Raw genomic sequence first — 17170 nt, forward strand, 5'->3', positions numbered from 1 at the left:
CATTGTTACCTTTATATTAGGAATCTACATTTCTCTATTTATTCTTCTATTAGGGTCTCAAGATTGTCACTTCCACATGCCAAAAGACATCAGAGAAAATGTATATCACATTATCATTGATATGTTGTGGTGATGCCATTCCTCCTCTAAACATGGCGCGTACACTGAGATCCGAAAAGCTAAATTCTGGTCTCATCTGACCCCGACGTTATTTTTCCTGTATTTTACAGGTTTGTCCAAAGGTTTTGTCACAAACATTTATTGAAGTTTAACGTAAACTTCAACATGCTTTTTCTTCAGCAGTGGAGTCTTGTGAAAAACTGTCTCTATCCCCACTAACACCGGTGCTAAAGGATGACTTTAAGGCTGTTCTTTTAAAATGGAAACATAGCTTATCTTTGTTAAATAGACTATATACCATGCTGGTGTTTGGAATCTGGGCCCTGACCTTTTCAGCATAAGTGAACACGAAGCACAGGACAGCAGGGAGTGAAGAGTAACAGCACTAATTTCCCCCGAGGGAAAGGCAGACTCAGAATCCGGGATGGATGTGGGGCTTTTGAATGTCTTTGTGAACCGTGAGCAAAGAGAGCAGCAGCCGCACACGAGCTTTCAGTTCAGGTGTGTTGCAGATTCCATGTTATAAATGCAGCAGTGTTGTGTTATTTCTTGCCTGACTTGAAGAAGTCCCAAGTGGGGTGTCCGCAGATATTAAGTGCTTTATTAAAATTGGTGTGCTCCTTTTCTTCTTCTTGTGCCTTAGCTGGGACATGCTCTGCCTTGGGCTTTGGGGTTTTCATGCCTCCCCACCGAGCCTTTCATATTTTTAGGGGACAGTGGGAGTATAAAAGCAGGTGATGGCTTGTGTGTGTGTATTTCTATAAACTTCGGTGTTTACCTGAATGTCCGCAATGTGCTGAGCGCAGCACAAAAAGGCAGCCTGTTCCCCTGGCATCCTCTCTTGTGAAGTTGATGCTACTGTCCACGGAGTTGATGTGCTTTGTGAAGTTTTCTGCTTCTTGGGTTTTGATTTTGACCCAGCTGTCATCTTGTATCTGCACCACTAGCTGGTTGTTGTTTCCCTAGAGAACTGCACGTTGTTTTCACTTCCCCTAAAGTTAGAGGGTGGTGGCATAAAAAATTGTTGGTTAAAGCATATTTTGTATTTGTGTAAGCAGCATGTGCTTGAAAATATATTAGGAAGAGAAACAAAAGTAAGTAGATGTCATAGAAATCTTAATTATAGCCAGGTGTTTGATGTTGAGCATGCTAATTAGTCAGGTGAATGCAGTTTTATTTAAAACTTATTTAAACAAAGCTTGATTTTCCAAAAGATATGAGCGCACACAATATTTTTGCCCCATGATCTAGAAATACTACAGCACTAATAGGGGTGTAATTTTACATGCGTTCATTCCAAAAAAATTCTTCCTGTGTTTGGTCTGTGCATGTACCAAACAAGTAGAGTGTGATTTTATACGTGAAAACATTCAAAATGTTTATGTGTGGAACTAAAGGCACAATCCCACATTCCCACAAAGTGACAAAACCAGGACAGAGAGACGACTTCCAGCTATCACTAAACTCTGCTGTTAGAGAATGTTATAGTTTCTCATGCAATTACAGATAAAAAATGTGGAAAGTCAAAACATAGAGTACCTCACTATACATATTTTTCAACAGCAATAATATATTTTGGCTCACTCTGCACTTTTTCTCTTGAAACAGCATCCAGCTGAATGTAAACTTCACTAGTAAATCAGCTAATGTCCAAATTCAGCTGCCTGCAGTATTCACACAGTCCATAATGCTGCACGGCATAAGAGGCGACAACACATAGGTCCCTTTGTCCAGAAGAGAATTCCCAACACTGAAGTATTACTTTAAAACCAAAGAACATGCCTAATTGGTTAATGTGTACAATTTTAAAGATGCACGTGTAATTTTTTTCTAAACATGTGGATGTACTTTCGCAATGCAAAGCGTAGACTCTTAGCAGCTATGTCACCTAATCGCATTGCGGCAAAATTACACACATTTGAAGTGAGGGACGAGAGTATTTAGCAGCGTGATTAAATGGTCTGTGTAAGTAGCACACTTAGTTCAGATCATAAAAGCAATATTTACAAAAATTGGAAGTACCTAGCATAAAACATAGCATGTTTGTTGATTTGATCAAATTGCCAACTTTACCTGAATTCACACCACATAATCTATACCACTGACATAAAAATGCTGATTTCCCCTCATACCGGAACAGACTTAAACGTATACAAAGCTCTAGATTTTTACCTTTGTTTTGTACATTGTAGACTGGATGATGATGAGGTAGAGTTAATCATTTTACCTCATGAAAAGCTTTTGCTGCAAATGTGCATTAAGGGCTGCCAGTCCTTTTGATTGATGGCTGCTAACAATCATATTATTTCCTCAACAAAAGGATTATGATAAAAGTTTTTACAAGTCAATTGTGCACAATTGTCCAAATGTGTAGCTGAGTGCACAGCACCCTATTATAATTTCTGCAGTGAAATAAAGTTAATAAAAGCAGTATTAGGCCACCAACAAGCTTTACAGGAGTGAATGCACATATAGGTTGTTTTGACTTCCCTCATGGTGGAGTGGGCCACTTTCTGAAGATTGACATCATATGCAAAGGGTCAATAACTATAATCATTGACAGATTTGCTTCAAGGATTAACCACAACATGTTAACTTTATTCTATGTTAATCTTTTTCTGCGTGGTGAGGCTCTTTGGAGACAGACTTGATAAGATAAAAATCCAGTTTTAGTTTGAGATGACAGACAAGTTGGAACCATGTTTGTGACTTTACAAACTTTTCCAAAAGAAAAGAACACTTTTTGTTTGAGGTGGCTGATAACAAACTAAATTGAATTTGTTATGTGGTCATTTTTGTAGCATTAAAACAATTAAATGCCCTCAAGAAAATAGCCTATTTTTTCCTCCTCAAAACACCTGAAATACAGAAGCATTGAGCATGTGCAGGTAAAAACTAATAGTAATACCTTAAGCTTTAGATTAGAACACGTAAGACAGTATAAAACCACTCATGCATTTTCTATATTTACCTATTCACCACAATTTTTTGATCGGGATGGTGCTAATCTAATGTGGTCAGATGGAAAAGGTGTGGAGTAGACACTGGACAAACTACAAGACCTCTACAGAGCGACATGTTGACATATGGCACATCACTCACAAACATACTCTGTATTTGAACAGAGCATCTCTTTACTACAAGAAAATAGAAAATAAAACCAGTAAAAATCCAACATAAACGACTAAGAGAACACAAAAAATGTCTGAAATCATGTGAGATTAAACTAAGCATGTCTTTTAGGTACAGCAAGTCTAGTCCATAACTCTCTTTGTTATCAAGTATAAAAATAAAAAATTGCTTTAAATATAAGTAAAAATGTTAAATCAGGCTTAAAAAGCAAAGCAAACACATCCTGCAAACATTATCACTTGTATATCTGCTTTTATAGAAGCAATGACAATGTTAATATGTTGTACAAGCATAACTGAAAGAGCTAGTAAAATATCCAGAGATTAAACTAATTTGATTGTATCATATTATAATAAGCCTAAAGGGAAACAGAAAAAAAATCTGTGAAGTTCATTCTTACAAATATTTCACCTGGGACTGAGAAACCATAGCAACAGCAGTGATTTTTTTTGGCAATCTGTATAGTCTAACACAAAGTAATGTGTGTGTGAGAGAGAGTTTTGGGGTAAATGTTGGTGTTTTTAATCTTTTATTAAAAGCTTAATAAATCAATTAAGCAAGACCAATAAACACAAACATGTTTTGTAGATCTTTTAAAAGTGAAAACACCTCTACGGACGAATCTACTTGTTTCTCTATAAACAGACTTTATTGCAGTGGGGACCAACAAGAGTATTAAGTGATTGAAGAAAAGCACAGCACGATGCCACCCAGATTCATATCAAATCAATAATTCATCAAAACTACACAGATTTAATGATATTTCCATAACAACTACTCTCTTTCTTCCCTTTAGTCTGACGAAGACAAATTGCTTTGTTTTAATCAAAACCTCAAACCTCTGCAAAGGGATGAGAGCCCCCACCTTTGTTGCTCAAGCAACGCAGCATGTCCGCATTATTGGTTGGATGGTGTGTGTGTATATGTGCGTCTCTAATTTTCTCAACATCCAAATGTCTTAATATGAAATATTTAAACCCTTACAGGAATGTCTCCAAAAATGTTGAATTTTTTAAAATTACTTTTCCAGTTTCTTTATGTCCCCTTCTTGTTGTTGTTGTTGTCTTTGATGATGTTGTGTTAAAGAGCAACAACAGCAGATTAAGATGTTCCACAATACTGTTAATCTGAGGATGGGTGAAGATGGCTGTAGACATGTTTTAGCTCAACAGCACAAAACATTTTAGCGTTCTGCTGCAGTGATATGCAGACAGATCTGCAGTGGTAGATAAGGAGTTTGTGCCACTGAGCATTTATGTGGGAACACACAAAAAAACAGGAATCCAAACACACCTTAAGGACTTAATTCTTGCTAGATACATCATGGTTTTTAAATTTTGGATTCTGTGATTGACAAGAGACAAACAAAAACGCCTGATCATCTGTGACTACGAACACAACTTTATCAACAGCCTCGACTTAAATCCTGACTGTGAACCTAGAGACATTTAGTTGCATAGCGTCATTGAACACATGGGTCTCCCTCATGTCTGATGTGGTTCTTAGCAGTGTCCTTAGGAATCTGTGAGACAAAGTTGCGTCTGAACTTTAATAACTTTAGACAGAATAAATTCAGTGGCTGTCAAAGGCACCCGTCAGAAACTGAGAATATAGACCTTATACTGCTGGTAAACATGATGAAAGAAAAAAATGTATTTGTAGGAATGTCTGAACATCTCTGCACAATGATGTGGCTTTGTGCATCAAGAAGTCAAGGAGAGAATCTGAAGGAAAGTTATTCAGGAGGTGATATAAGATGTGTATGTTACCTAAGATGTTAAGTGCCCTTTCTGGAGTCCTGGGTATAACATTAGGATTTATTGTATACACACAATGTGCTGTTTGATTCTTGTCTAGTTGGTTTAGTTATTGTCTTTTTTCTGCCAGTCCATCTTAATGTTAAAATTGACAAAACAGAACCAAATAAGTGCTATACATGAACAAATCAAGGTTTATAAATTCAATGAGCAAGACTGAGAAATGCATAAGCTTTTCAAAAACATCACTTGGCATGGTCACGACATAACACAATCTGTAATTCTTTGTATAGGTATGACAGATAGACAAATAATCAAATGTTTGAAAAAAGCCCGATAAGCTGTGTTCCCAAGGACTTTTGTCTCAAGGTTGTACGTCTTATACAGAAGTTGAAAAACTAAAAAAACGCTGAACAATGCAAAGTTATGATGGAAACCGAGCTGCATCGCAAAACAGCTTTTTCTATTTTCAACTTTTGAACCCTTAAGTTTTTTTTTAATTCTCTGAGACTTATGTGTTTTGACTAACTGTTGTATTATGTTTCACCCTTCTTCAAAAAATGAATGCAAACAGTAAAATTAATTGCTGTGCTGCAAGCATGAATAAATCTAGTATGGTCTTGAAAATATTTCAAATGAATAACCACAAGACAACACAAGCATGGGTACAGAAAGCGTCCTTACGGTAGTTTTGATCTTAGTTTCGTGTTTTGTGATGAACTCAAATGGAACAATCACAAGTTAAGTTTCAGTGTTTCATCACATTACCAATGCAAAGTAACCTGTAGGAATGAAAGTCTCAAAATATTGTACTGAACCATCCTATTCCAACTTTATTACGAGCCTCTGTACATTAATTTGTTCTCCTCTTGCTCTTAAAATCCGTGTTACTGTCTGCTGAGTTTGTTACTAATAGTCAAAGCGACTAGTAAGCGCAGATCTGATCGCTTCTTAGAGTCTGAGCTGCAGCTCATCTTTCATACTCATCGCATTTGTTTTATCTGCTCTGAACCATGTTTCATCCCAGGGGTACATTTTCAAAGGCTGGGGCAAATGCAGTGACAAATCACCATTTTTGCTTGTTTGTATGCATCATGGAACTCTAATTACTTAATGCTGATCATATGCAAAACAATTCTTTTTAGATCCTCAGTTTTCTTTTCAAGTTCTCCAAAGGAGGCACTGAAATGAGAGAATAGGCTCCTCTTACATAAAACGTGGGAGCTGTGCAATGAGGCCCGATTCGGTTTTATTATTTCTATTTGAAATTTAATTTTATTCAGTAAATGCATCCTGGTATTGTAAAAAACAATAACAATGTTTTTTTAATATGGAATATGAAAGTAGATAAAGTAAAGCTGAAATAATGAAAAATCTATCATTGGATGAATTGGTACAAATCATTACAGACTGATAAAATGTCAGGCTTCAATCAGTCATCCTCAAATAGTTTTTGTTATATTAGCTTCATTCTTGCTTGTGAACAAATTAAAAGCTAAAGTAACACTACTAATGTCACAGCAACACTTTTAACGCCTGTAATCTAATAATCTCTCTAACACTTTCAATTATTTGTAATCAGGACAAATCACCCAGTTTTAACCCGAGTTTCATGCAATTCCCTTTTGGTTGCTGTCACTCCACTTCCCAAAGACACGTGTTAAAAAAGTTTGGTATTTTTGACCTTCTGGTGACTTTATTTTCATTCAACAGTGGTAATACAGAAAATGACAAAGAATGCTCCAGTTAGTTATTACAAACTGCTTATGTATTTTTTGTATATTGTATATTTTGATTATTTCCTAAACCTTATTAAGATCTTTTGTATTTAAGCTGCCAATATATATATGTTTTTGTTTTAGAGTTTGCATTTCTGAAATACAAGCGGTAACTTGAGTTTTCCAGTAACTTTTGTTTAAGACACTGCTGAAAATAAATGTAACCATAACAGGTCCAAATCAGTTTGTCTCCATATTTTGCATTGTAGTGTTCCACATTTGTCCCTGAGAACATGAATGTTTTTTGAAAACGTAAACAAACCATTTTACAGAGCAAAATGACAAAATTGCAAAAGTATGAAATGGTGAACTGGCATAAAGACCAGATTCCTTCTAAAACAGCTTACATCCCTGCAGGCATCAGATTATTTAGTGAGGGGAAAAACAGTTGAGTTAAACACATTTGATGCATTTTTAATGGTTTGAATTAATGAATTGTATATAAAGGGTGTATTCATGCAGAAAATATTGTGAAGCATGAACACTGCAAAACCAAACATACTCTTATTTTTAAGTTAACACCACAAAGAACTGCACATAATTACAGTCTAACAAGTTTACTAAACATTATTAAGGGACAGGAACAGCATTGTTAGATGACCAGAGGACCAAGTGAAAGAGAAAATGAGTATGATTGATTAATCATTTGGCCTGGGGGTGTCACATAGAGATAATTTACATAGCTTAATTAATATAAGATTAATTGCTTTTGGCGCACTCCAGTCAAGGTTAAAGTGTTATTCAATAATTTATAATTGAGAACACTCTACCTCAGTTGTCTAATTTCCTGTTTGATTCCCAGAGTTTCCTTGCTCAGCTTTAAATATTGTCTTTTAATTTATTTTGAGGCTATGATAAACTGATATTAGTCATACTGTATTTTAAAATTTACCTGAGGTACTCTGAATGTATCTTTTATGGCTTACTGTATTTTTAATAATTTTCTCTCCTTCTACATCCATGATTGGCTTAATGCCTGATCACTGAAATTTACAGGAAATTTTATTACATAAAAATATGTAGATGTTTTTTTTTAATAGGCTTTAATAGATTAGGGAAATTTGCTGGGCACAAATACCCATAAATTCTGGTATTTCTTTTTTATTGAATATATTGTGAATGCATCCTTGTCATCCATGACAACACAGTATAAGATTTGATCATTGTAATTTTCATTTTGATGAAATAAGGTTTAATCATTCAGAGGAAAAACTAACTTATTTATATCTTCTGGATTGCAGACTGTGAATGGTATAAGTGAGAAATTGAGGAACTGATCAAATTCTCCCATATTTTGTAAGCTTGTAATGGAATCCTAAAGCCCATCTGACAACATGAATAAAACCATCTTGGAGAAACATTTCCCCAGCTTTTATTTAAAATACCTTAAGTTGTACTAACAAAACCACATTTTACAATTTTATTTATGTAAATTTATTCTGCATATGTATGTATATGTGTGTTATGTTGCTATGTTGTTCAAAGCATGGAAGTGAATATGATTTTGTGGGACACCAGGTGTTGTTACATCTTTAAAGTCTGTGTGTTGCTGTTCATAAACACCCCCAGATAGAAGGTGTGTGTTGGTGTAGCAGGAACAAACTGTCAGGTGGTGGTTACTTTCCCTATCTCATCACGCTGATTCTTTTTCTCAAAGACTTAAAGGTACGATAAATAAAATGTTTCACGACTTCAGGGTTGGGATAGTGGATGGGTGAGCTTCCTCAAACAGATCATGAGTTTATAACATGTCCAACACAGAAACCCCTCTTCCCTCCACAGGTTAATTTGAGTCACCAATTAATCTAATTAACCATGCTTGATGATCTGTGGAAGAACACCTACTGAAAATGCCCTGAGAAAAATGTTGCAGTGTAGACTTCACTCTGTAGGCTATGAAAGTAAAGACGAATAATAAAGAGTTTAAGTTGCATACACAAAGATTTTTAGCTTGAAATTAAAATATAATTCCCCTTAAAATGTGTTTAAAATTAAATTCCAGAAACTTAAAGTTGCATGAAAACTGTCATTGTGATGTTTAATATTGCCATTCTCTCTCCGCAAATAGAAACAAAAACATCTTCATACAGCTGGACATTATTGCTCAAAAGTCTTGGGTACAAAAAGCGAATGTTCTTGAGCAATAATGTTCTGTACAAGTGGCACAATATCAGCTGCTGTATTACTAATGGATGAGTCTTGCCGATGTTTCAGGGCTTTTCGAGCTCTGATTGTTAAAGAGGAGAAAACAAATGAGTTTGAATGTTTGATGTTTAATTGAAAACTTTAGCAAAACTGATTCATGCTCTCTCAATTGTCATGATTTTCTGTATATATATACAGTATATGTACATATAAAAGTTATGTTGGACATTTAAGAAGACTCACAAGTTGAACATTGCATTAACTACTTATATGTGTCTGTTTTGTCTGATGCTTGTCTGCAGTGGGATGCCATCACAGAAATGGATGAACAGAACAGACCCATTCACACCTTTCAGGTTTGCCATGTGATGGAGCCAAACCAGAACAACTGGTTGCGATCCGGATGGATCCAGCGACAAGCTGCTCAGCGGGTCTGGACCATATTGCTACACTAGACATTTTCTTGTGAAATCCATTTGGAATCAAGTTATGCAAGTGCAGGGTTTTGCTTGTCACAGCTTAGACTGAGGACATGTCTTAATCCCCGGAGGGAATTTACTTTTTGACATGTCGTACAAGAAAAATGATGGGCAAATTTTAGAATAAGAAAATGTTGCTCTTGAAAGAATGCTGCATCAAAATAAGTAGGAGCAAGGATATTATTGTAGACTTTCGAGTGCTTCCTATTTGTTTTGCACATTTATAAAATTAAATAATTGTCTCCCGAGATGTTTGCGCACAGTTAATTATTGCACAGTTTATGCCAACATTCTAAATGCAGCCAATTAAATAGTAGAATTACAGGAAGCCAAATCTGTTCTTGAGCCAAAGCAGACATGTTTACCCAAACTAAAATGATGAAAAAGATGCTCACAAATTATTATTTTTTTTTTCTGTTTCTGAAAACGTTTCTACTCAGGTATATGTAGAGCTACGTTTCACACTAAGAGACTGTAACTCCATTCCCTGGGTGTCTGGCACGTGTAAGGAAACCTTCAACCTCTTTTATCTGCAGACGGATGAACCGCTTCCTGGAGGAACGCGGTTTCGCCCTACTGACTATGCCAAGGTTAGCTGATCAACGATGTTATATTTCTAAGGTACACTGCTGTCATATCTGAAAACCAAGCACAAAGTATTTGTTGTTGGGTTTAAGGTGGACACTATTGCAGCAGATGAAAGCTTCACACAGACAGATCTTGGAGATCGTGTACTTCGTCTCAATACAGAGGTCAGGGAGGTGGGGCCCGTGACAAAGAAGGGCTTCTACTTGGCATTTCAAGACGTAGGGGCTTGTATTGCCCTTGTCTCTGTCAAGGTCTGTTGAACTGGACTGTGTGACATTTATTTGCATAAGTGACTCTCATCAAATTTTCCAATGATTGTCAAATCCCTCTCAAAAACTCAATTTGTGCTGTTTTGCTTAAGGTGTTCTACAAACGCTGCCCATCGACTTTAAGAAACCTGGCAGCATTTCCTGACACCGTGCCACACATGGACTCATCTTCTCTAGTGGAAGTGAGAGGGACTTGTGTGGAGAACGCAGAGGAAAGGGACACGCCCAAACTTTACTGTGGCGCTGACGGAGACTGGCTTGTCCCATTGGGTCGCTGCATCTGTAGCATTGGCCACGAGGAGGTGGACGACCACTGCCGAGGTAAGGAGTTGCATTTTGCGCTCTTCTGAAAGCGTTTGTGATCATTTTAGAGCAGTTCAATTTTTAAACAGTATGCAAAACTGTAAACAGAAGGAAACTAATGAGAAAGGAAAGCCTTACGTCACACTATCAGGTCTTCAGAGCCCTTTTGGAAATTAGGAGAAGTGGGAGCTCATAGTCTCCCCTCTCATCTGAGATTAGGCACCCTTCCTTGTGTGTTCCTTTCAATCCAAATTTCTGTTCATTTCATTTTTCATCATCTTCCCTCCTTTCTTGTCCACTTTGTTTACTCTCCATTTTCCCCTTTTGTTATAATTGTCCTTCAGTTGCTCCTTGATGAGTCAAACTCTCACACTTTTCCTTCAGGAGATAAACACTACAACACACACACCATTACTTTAGCAGGAATCAGTTAGAATTCAATGTACACACAGACGTCCACATGTAAAAAGCGGTGATGAACGCCACAACGTTTCAGCAAATGGCTTTTTAGGGTGCTTGTTCTCTAATGAGTACTCTCAGCATCACCTGAAAGTAGCGCATTATGAACTGAACACATTAATGAAAAGTTAAAGAAACCATTTGCTTGTTCCAGATAGTCTTTTGGCCTGGTTTTTCATTTCGACTGTGCAGCCAGACTGGGAGCTAGCTGGCTAATTGCCTTCATTTGTTAGTTTCACAGATAATTTAGCTTGCACCTAGTCTTTTCTAAAACTCCCCCATCCCCCTCTTTCATCCCTGCCTGACTCTTGTAATTAAGGCAGTAGCTAAATTGAGCCACACTGCGTGATTACAATTACAGTGCCCTCCCTGTTTCTTACTGCATTTCTGCAGACTTACAGCAGTCTCGGCTGGCTGGGGTGAAATTCATGTTGTACCCCTGTGGAGATGTAGTTGCTCAGGGTCTTGCAGCTCAAACACTCATTAGTAGCTGATATGTAGGACAGTCTGTAATATCTTCTTTATTTGCTCCTCGGGTGTAATTTTTCTTCTTATCTTCGTCTCTTTTATCTGCTTTTTATTTATTTTTTCACTCACTTTCACACTCAATCATACCAAGTTAAACAATGCTGAAGTCTGTCAGGAGAGATTACCAGTGAGACGGAGGCTTAGAAGCAGCCGTCTCATGAAGTCTCCTGTATACGTCCCAAATCTATGCTCTCCCTGTTCACTCTTTTGCTGACAGTGGTGGCTTCTCCTGATAGTTCAGTAGTTGCAACACCCTAGGCTGCCTTAGCAGCTATATGCCCGTAAATTGTGCAGTTGTGACCCACTTAGCACTGTGAAAACAATGTGACAGATACCTCAGGCAATTGCTGAAGTGTTGTCAGTATACACTGCAAAGCTGACTTATGTTTATAGTGATAAACTGTACTTTCCAAAAATTATTTACTTTTTTGCCCCAGATGGATGTAACAGCAAAACAAATGGTCAGTTTTCATTAAAACCATAGTTGGTTGATTTAAGTTTAATAAATTAAACTGCTGGTGTCATTCCAACAACTTTCAGATGTTTCCCTTCTACATACTTGCATTAAATGGCTGAAGTGCCTCACTAGCATGTAGTTTAGCTCTACAGAGCTCTGCTAATGAGCCAATATTGGAGCCAGATGTGCTGAAGCAGAGAGACATCTTGATGATCCTTTTCCACAGCCTCTGCTCTACCTGGCTCCATTCTACCCGACCTGCTTAGCGAGCGTTTTCCTTTTACACTCTCTGCTCTGGAGAGGGGCCTGCCGGAGATGAGTATGTACTTTATTGTCACGTAAACTTACTGCTGTTCACTGATTGGCCGTGGAGGCGTGGTCAGATATAGAAGCAAAGAGAGAAGAAACTCCTTTATTTAAAAATGCTCCAAGAGTCTTGTTTCTGGTTCAAAACAAGACAGCAGCCTCTCAAAATGTGATAGAGCATGAAAAAGAGGTGTCACTTTTGAAAAATAAAAATGTGTATTTGTTCACATCTTCATAAAAATGTGTAAACATTATTTATACCTATCACAAGAATCAGTGATTTACAATTTGTCTTTGATTGTGAGCTGTAAGTCCCTGCCATTACCATGTCACCTTGTTTACCTCCTCCACAGATTCAGCACAGAATTCAAAATGTTAACATTACTTCCAATAAGAAAAATGTTAGTTAAATAAATTAAAAGATTAAAAGATAAGATATAAGCCTCAAAAGATTTTCAACACCTGAGTAAAGGACCATTTTAGATCATTGTTCATTTTGCTGAAAAACCTCAGAAATACGCTCAAAGGAAACACATTTTTCCTAACGAATCTTAGTTCTCATATTTCACTACACTAGGGTCACAATCAGAGGTTTTTTTTACTGAATTCTCAGTTATTTGTCTGAACAATATTTATTAAAGTATTCAATAACCAATATATTTAAAAAAATCTGTTGTGGAATTTGCAAACAGCATCCTCCAACTCACTGTAATTAGTCAAAAGGACCGGTGTGTAGTAACAACACCAACACAGCATGGCCCTATGATCAATTATTTACTGCCTTAACGGTTTATGTCCAATCTTTTTTTTTTTCTTCTTTGGATGAATAATTTCTATATTCCTGTCAGGGCTTATGCTGTTATAAAGATATGCACTTCAACAGTAGTTGCAGGAAGTTTAGGCGTGAACTTTCGATGACTTCTGCTTTCTCCTCGTTTTCATTTTGGAACACTGCTTCAAAGGGTGCTGTGATCAAAGCTGTCTGAGAGGCAGCATGGGGAAAAAAGCAAAAGAGGGAGAGAGGGAGCGAGAGGATGAGAGAGTCAGAGAGAGAATAGGGAAAACCCCAACGCTCTCAAATATAAGCAGAACTCGGCACTAACATGTCCATCTTTCCCTCCCAGCTGCCTAAACAAAGGCGTTGGGGCTTATCAAACTTGGCTTTCCACCCCAACAGCATTCTACCAGACTGTTCTGACATCTCAATCATGCACTTTATTATTCTATTGCTTTCCTTCAGTGTCAGTCACAAGAGGATTACTCAGAGATAGGCTGGTTATATCATGACCTAGATAAGGCAACATCATAGAGCTGATTCTATTTGTTCCACATCCTTTCGTCACAGCACCACATTCAAAAGGATGCAGCGAAATACATTCAAAAGGATGCAGCGAAATGCGGGGGGAAGCTAATAGAGATGTCTTTTCAAATTCCATTTGAATCAGCGCAGATACTCTGCAAAAAATCAAAAACCCACCAGTGGCTTATGAGACCAGACCAAGCAGAGACGTTCTGATGTTTTGGGATTAAACGTAGCAGTTCTGAGCTACTGTATCTTGATTGTAATTCATACATGTGCCTGATAGATATCCTGTTAATGTTCATTTAATGGTATTTGATTTGAGGGTGACACAATAAAATGTGTATATTTTGGCCTGAAATTGAATACATAGAAGGCATACAATGCTGCCTTCTGATCTTAAATTTAAGGTAAAATGGAATAGGAAATGAGGGAATCGATAAGGTCTTGGTTATGTTTGAGCTGCTGTGCCCCTCTTAGGTCCATTAAGGATTGTTTACTCGGGCCTGTAACTCAGCACAGGCAGGCAACCTAGAACATATCTCATTCTGTGTGAACTTCCCATCTGCATATCAAAGCTGAGAGACCAGGCAGGGTAAACATACTCTCTGGCACCATCTGTTTCTGACAACGTAAAGCAAAGAGACAGCTTATAACCTTGGACAGTAAACTCAAAATTACCTACAATGCATTCTTGATAAATACACAACTGATGTTCTTTGATGGACCACTTCTTTGCAGGGCGACCTGCTGAAACTGAAGTTTTAGTAGAAATACTCAAGCTGTAGTCAAAAGATGAGCTTGATGACTGTGTAATCCTTCCTAATTTTATTTATGTGGATTCCTCATTGAAAAGGAAAGAATTTGTGGAGGAAAATGAAGTTTTCTTTGCATCCTGGAATGTGTTTTAAAATTAAACACCAGAGGAAATTAGTTGTTGATTTCATCATGTGCAGAAAAAAGAAGCTTGAGGTCAGCAGATCTGGAGCAAATGAGATTCCACAAGCTTTAGCATAAATTCAAAATTAATTTACCAACATTTATTGTTACAAGATGTGGATGTAGAGCAGAGCTTATATGGCTTTTACTTCATCTAGACTTTTATTTGCAACAGAATCAGAATGAACACCAACATCTGGGGATGTGTCTGAGTGTTTCATGGAATGTTTCCCAGTGTTTTGTTAACATTTGTTGATGAGAAATTAATTCTGTGGAGACACCTTCTTGGCAACATTTTCTGGCAGAGTTTCAATCATCTTTACTGACTGACAAGTTCTATAAAAAAATATGAATATGGCTAGGCATGCAAGAAAGCCCTAAACAAGATACGTGATTTTTAAAATCATGTGTGGTGTCAGAAAAATAGTCCTCTTTGTTTTTTCAGCCCGTTTAATCAGCAGTGGTTTCTTTTGTTTCATGCCAATATTTGTTAGATGTATAAAGAAGTACATGTCTTATCAACTGTATTAAAAATAATTTTCAATATTTGCAATTATGTTTCTTGTATGTCTTTTGGCTAAACGTTCAGCTAAAAATGCTGATTTCTTACAGTTTCTCTCATACATCTTGTGAATTTATAAACACAATTCATTACACAGTACACTGTGAGTACAGACATGTTGATCAAAATGAGTCACAGTGGTCCAAATATTCTGCCTCTTCAGTCAGATACCTTGATGCTTTCTTTGTGACAGTGGAGCCTGATTCTGTGCGTTGCTTTTTCCCCCCGAGTGTGGAGAATAGTTTGCACAACCTGAGTTTTCCAGTCCATACCTCCGAGGAGTTTGAGTTCCTGGTACTTTGGTCTGCATCATGTTTCAGAGAACTCATTCAGCCAAAATATAATTTATTTTGATTAACGTTAGTTTGTATTATTGTACTACTTTGAGGAGGTAAAGCCTGTGATTTTATAATGGTTTGTTTAGAAGTTATTGATTCTGGAGGTAAGAATTTGTCTAGCTTTTAAAACTAACTGAGCCCAAACAATGATACCTTACTTGAACTCTTTTAAAATATTTTTGTAGCTTCTTTTCCATTTTTAGTTAAATAACTAACATATGCAAGTCTCAATAGATGGATGAAAGAAGTATTTTTAAAAAAAGTTTCGTTCTTTGTATATGTGTACTCAAAGTTCTGCAATAAACAAGCTACTGATGGTGCTTGACTGTGAAAACTGCTTCTTCCTTCTTTATGCTTAAGTGTTGGTCTGATTCCAGACCCTTCGTTTGTTCATTTGTGCTTTTCTTGTTTTATCCAGAGGTGGTGTTCATCGGCTTGCTATGGGGTGCTTTGTTTTTTTTTTTTCACAGAGATGGTTAGTGCTTAGATCAGCTGAAGGCACACTGTGTGGACTGTCCCCCAAGGGAACAAGGATAAATTTCTGTTCCTGTGACCCTGTACATGAAGCAGCTGTAGAAAATAAATCAATGGATGTTTTTAAACCATAGATTTGATCTTCTGGATGAATGTGTATGTTAGGATTACGCCCAAAAATATAAAATCTACAGTGATTCAAAGTTTCAGTACTAATTACTCAGGGTGGATTTTACTGTAATTTCCATTATAATAGCTACCTACTTCATATCAGGGGAGGGGGGACAGCTGGAGATATTTTAGTGCTGTTTGTTAACTTATGGAAGGTAAAAGGAGATTGGCTAAATCCAGGAGCCATACCTCCCGTATAAAGCTTGTTACTATGTCACTTAGTTGTTTTCCAATTTTTGAATCTGGTTTTATTAAATTGCACCTTGAGATTTAAACCTAAGGCAGATGTTTTGTGTCATTTTCCACAAGTTGACATTGTAAAATGCAACACATTTAAGATTTTGGATTTTAGATTTGTACATTTGATTCTGAGGCAATCTGTGCCTCACCAGTCATGAAAATCATAATGCAAGATTTGCCTAAGGTCCCATATCACTCTTCCGTTACATTTAGAGTTCTCTGTTGTTTATTCAACCAGCTACAAAACGGTTTACTACACAGACCTTGCTTACTTCAGAAAGACAAGGAAAGTGTAGATTTACACAAATGATAAATCTTTTTGGGGTAATTTCTCAATCATTGTTCAAAAGGTTCTACATGTCTAAGAAAAGACTAAGCCTACTCCTCTCTGATTAAAGGAAATAAATTAGGACATCCAGGAAGAACTTAGGAAGAATCACCAAATGTCAAAGCTGCCATGAGCAAAAAGCTGCTGGAGCACCACTGTCTAGGTTTAGACTGTGCACAAAGTAATTTTCAAGTTCATGCTGATTGTATGTCTACTTCTGAATAAAGCTGGGTGTAGATATTGCACACATCAGTTATTTTCTAACCTGAAATCTTATTAATTGCCTGTATTTTGTTGTATTTTATTTAGCTTTAATTTAACATGTAAATTTTAATTAGAAGTTTCTTGCATAACATACAAGATGTGTCATGATTAATGAATATATGTGAGGCAGAGTGAGAGAAAACAATTCATGTGACCCACACCCTGTTTTCTGGGTGTTAATTTTTTTGCTCTATCATTTCATTTCCTGTCCAGTAGCAGGCATATGTACTCGC

The 17170-nt window shown here is 36.9% G+C and overlaps 1 protein-coding gene across 1 annotated transcript in view; it reads left to right on the top strand.

Annotated features, from left to right (window-relative positions):
• LOC116718960 (ephrin type-A receptor 6-like) overlaps positions 1-17170 on the top strand; it is a 58778-nt gene that overhangs the window by 15612 nt on the left and 25996 nt on the right. The window contains exons 3-6 of the mRNA XM_032561271.1: positions 9235-9363; positions 9852-10001; positions 10089-10250; positions 10361-10589. Of these exons, the coding sequence (XP_032417162.1) occupies positions 9235-9363; positions 9852-10001; positions 10089-10250; positions 10361-10589 (670 nt within the window). The remainder of the gene's footprint in view (positions 1-9234; positions 9364-9851; positions 10002-10088; positions 10251-10360; positions 10590-17170) is intronic.

The sequence above is a fragment of the Xiphophorus hellerii genome, chromosome 4 (assembly GCF_003331165.1).
Source record: "Xiphophorus hellerii strain 12219 chromosome 4, Xiphophorus_hellerii-4.1, whole genome shotgun sequence".
NCBI classification, from domain to species: Eukaryota; Metazoa; Chordata; class Actinopteri; order Cyprinodontiformes; family Poeciliidae; genus Xiphophorus; species Xiphophorus hellerii.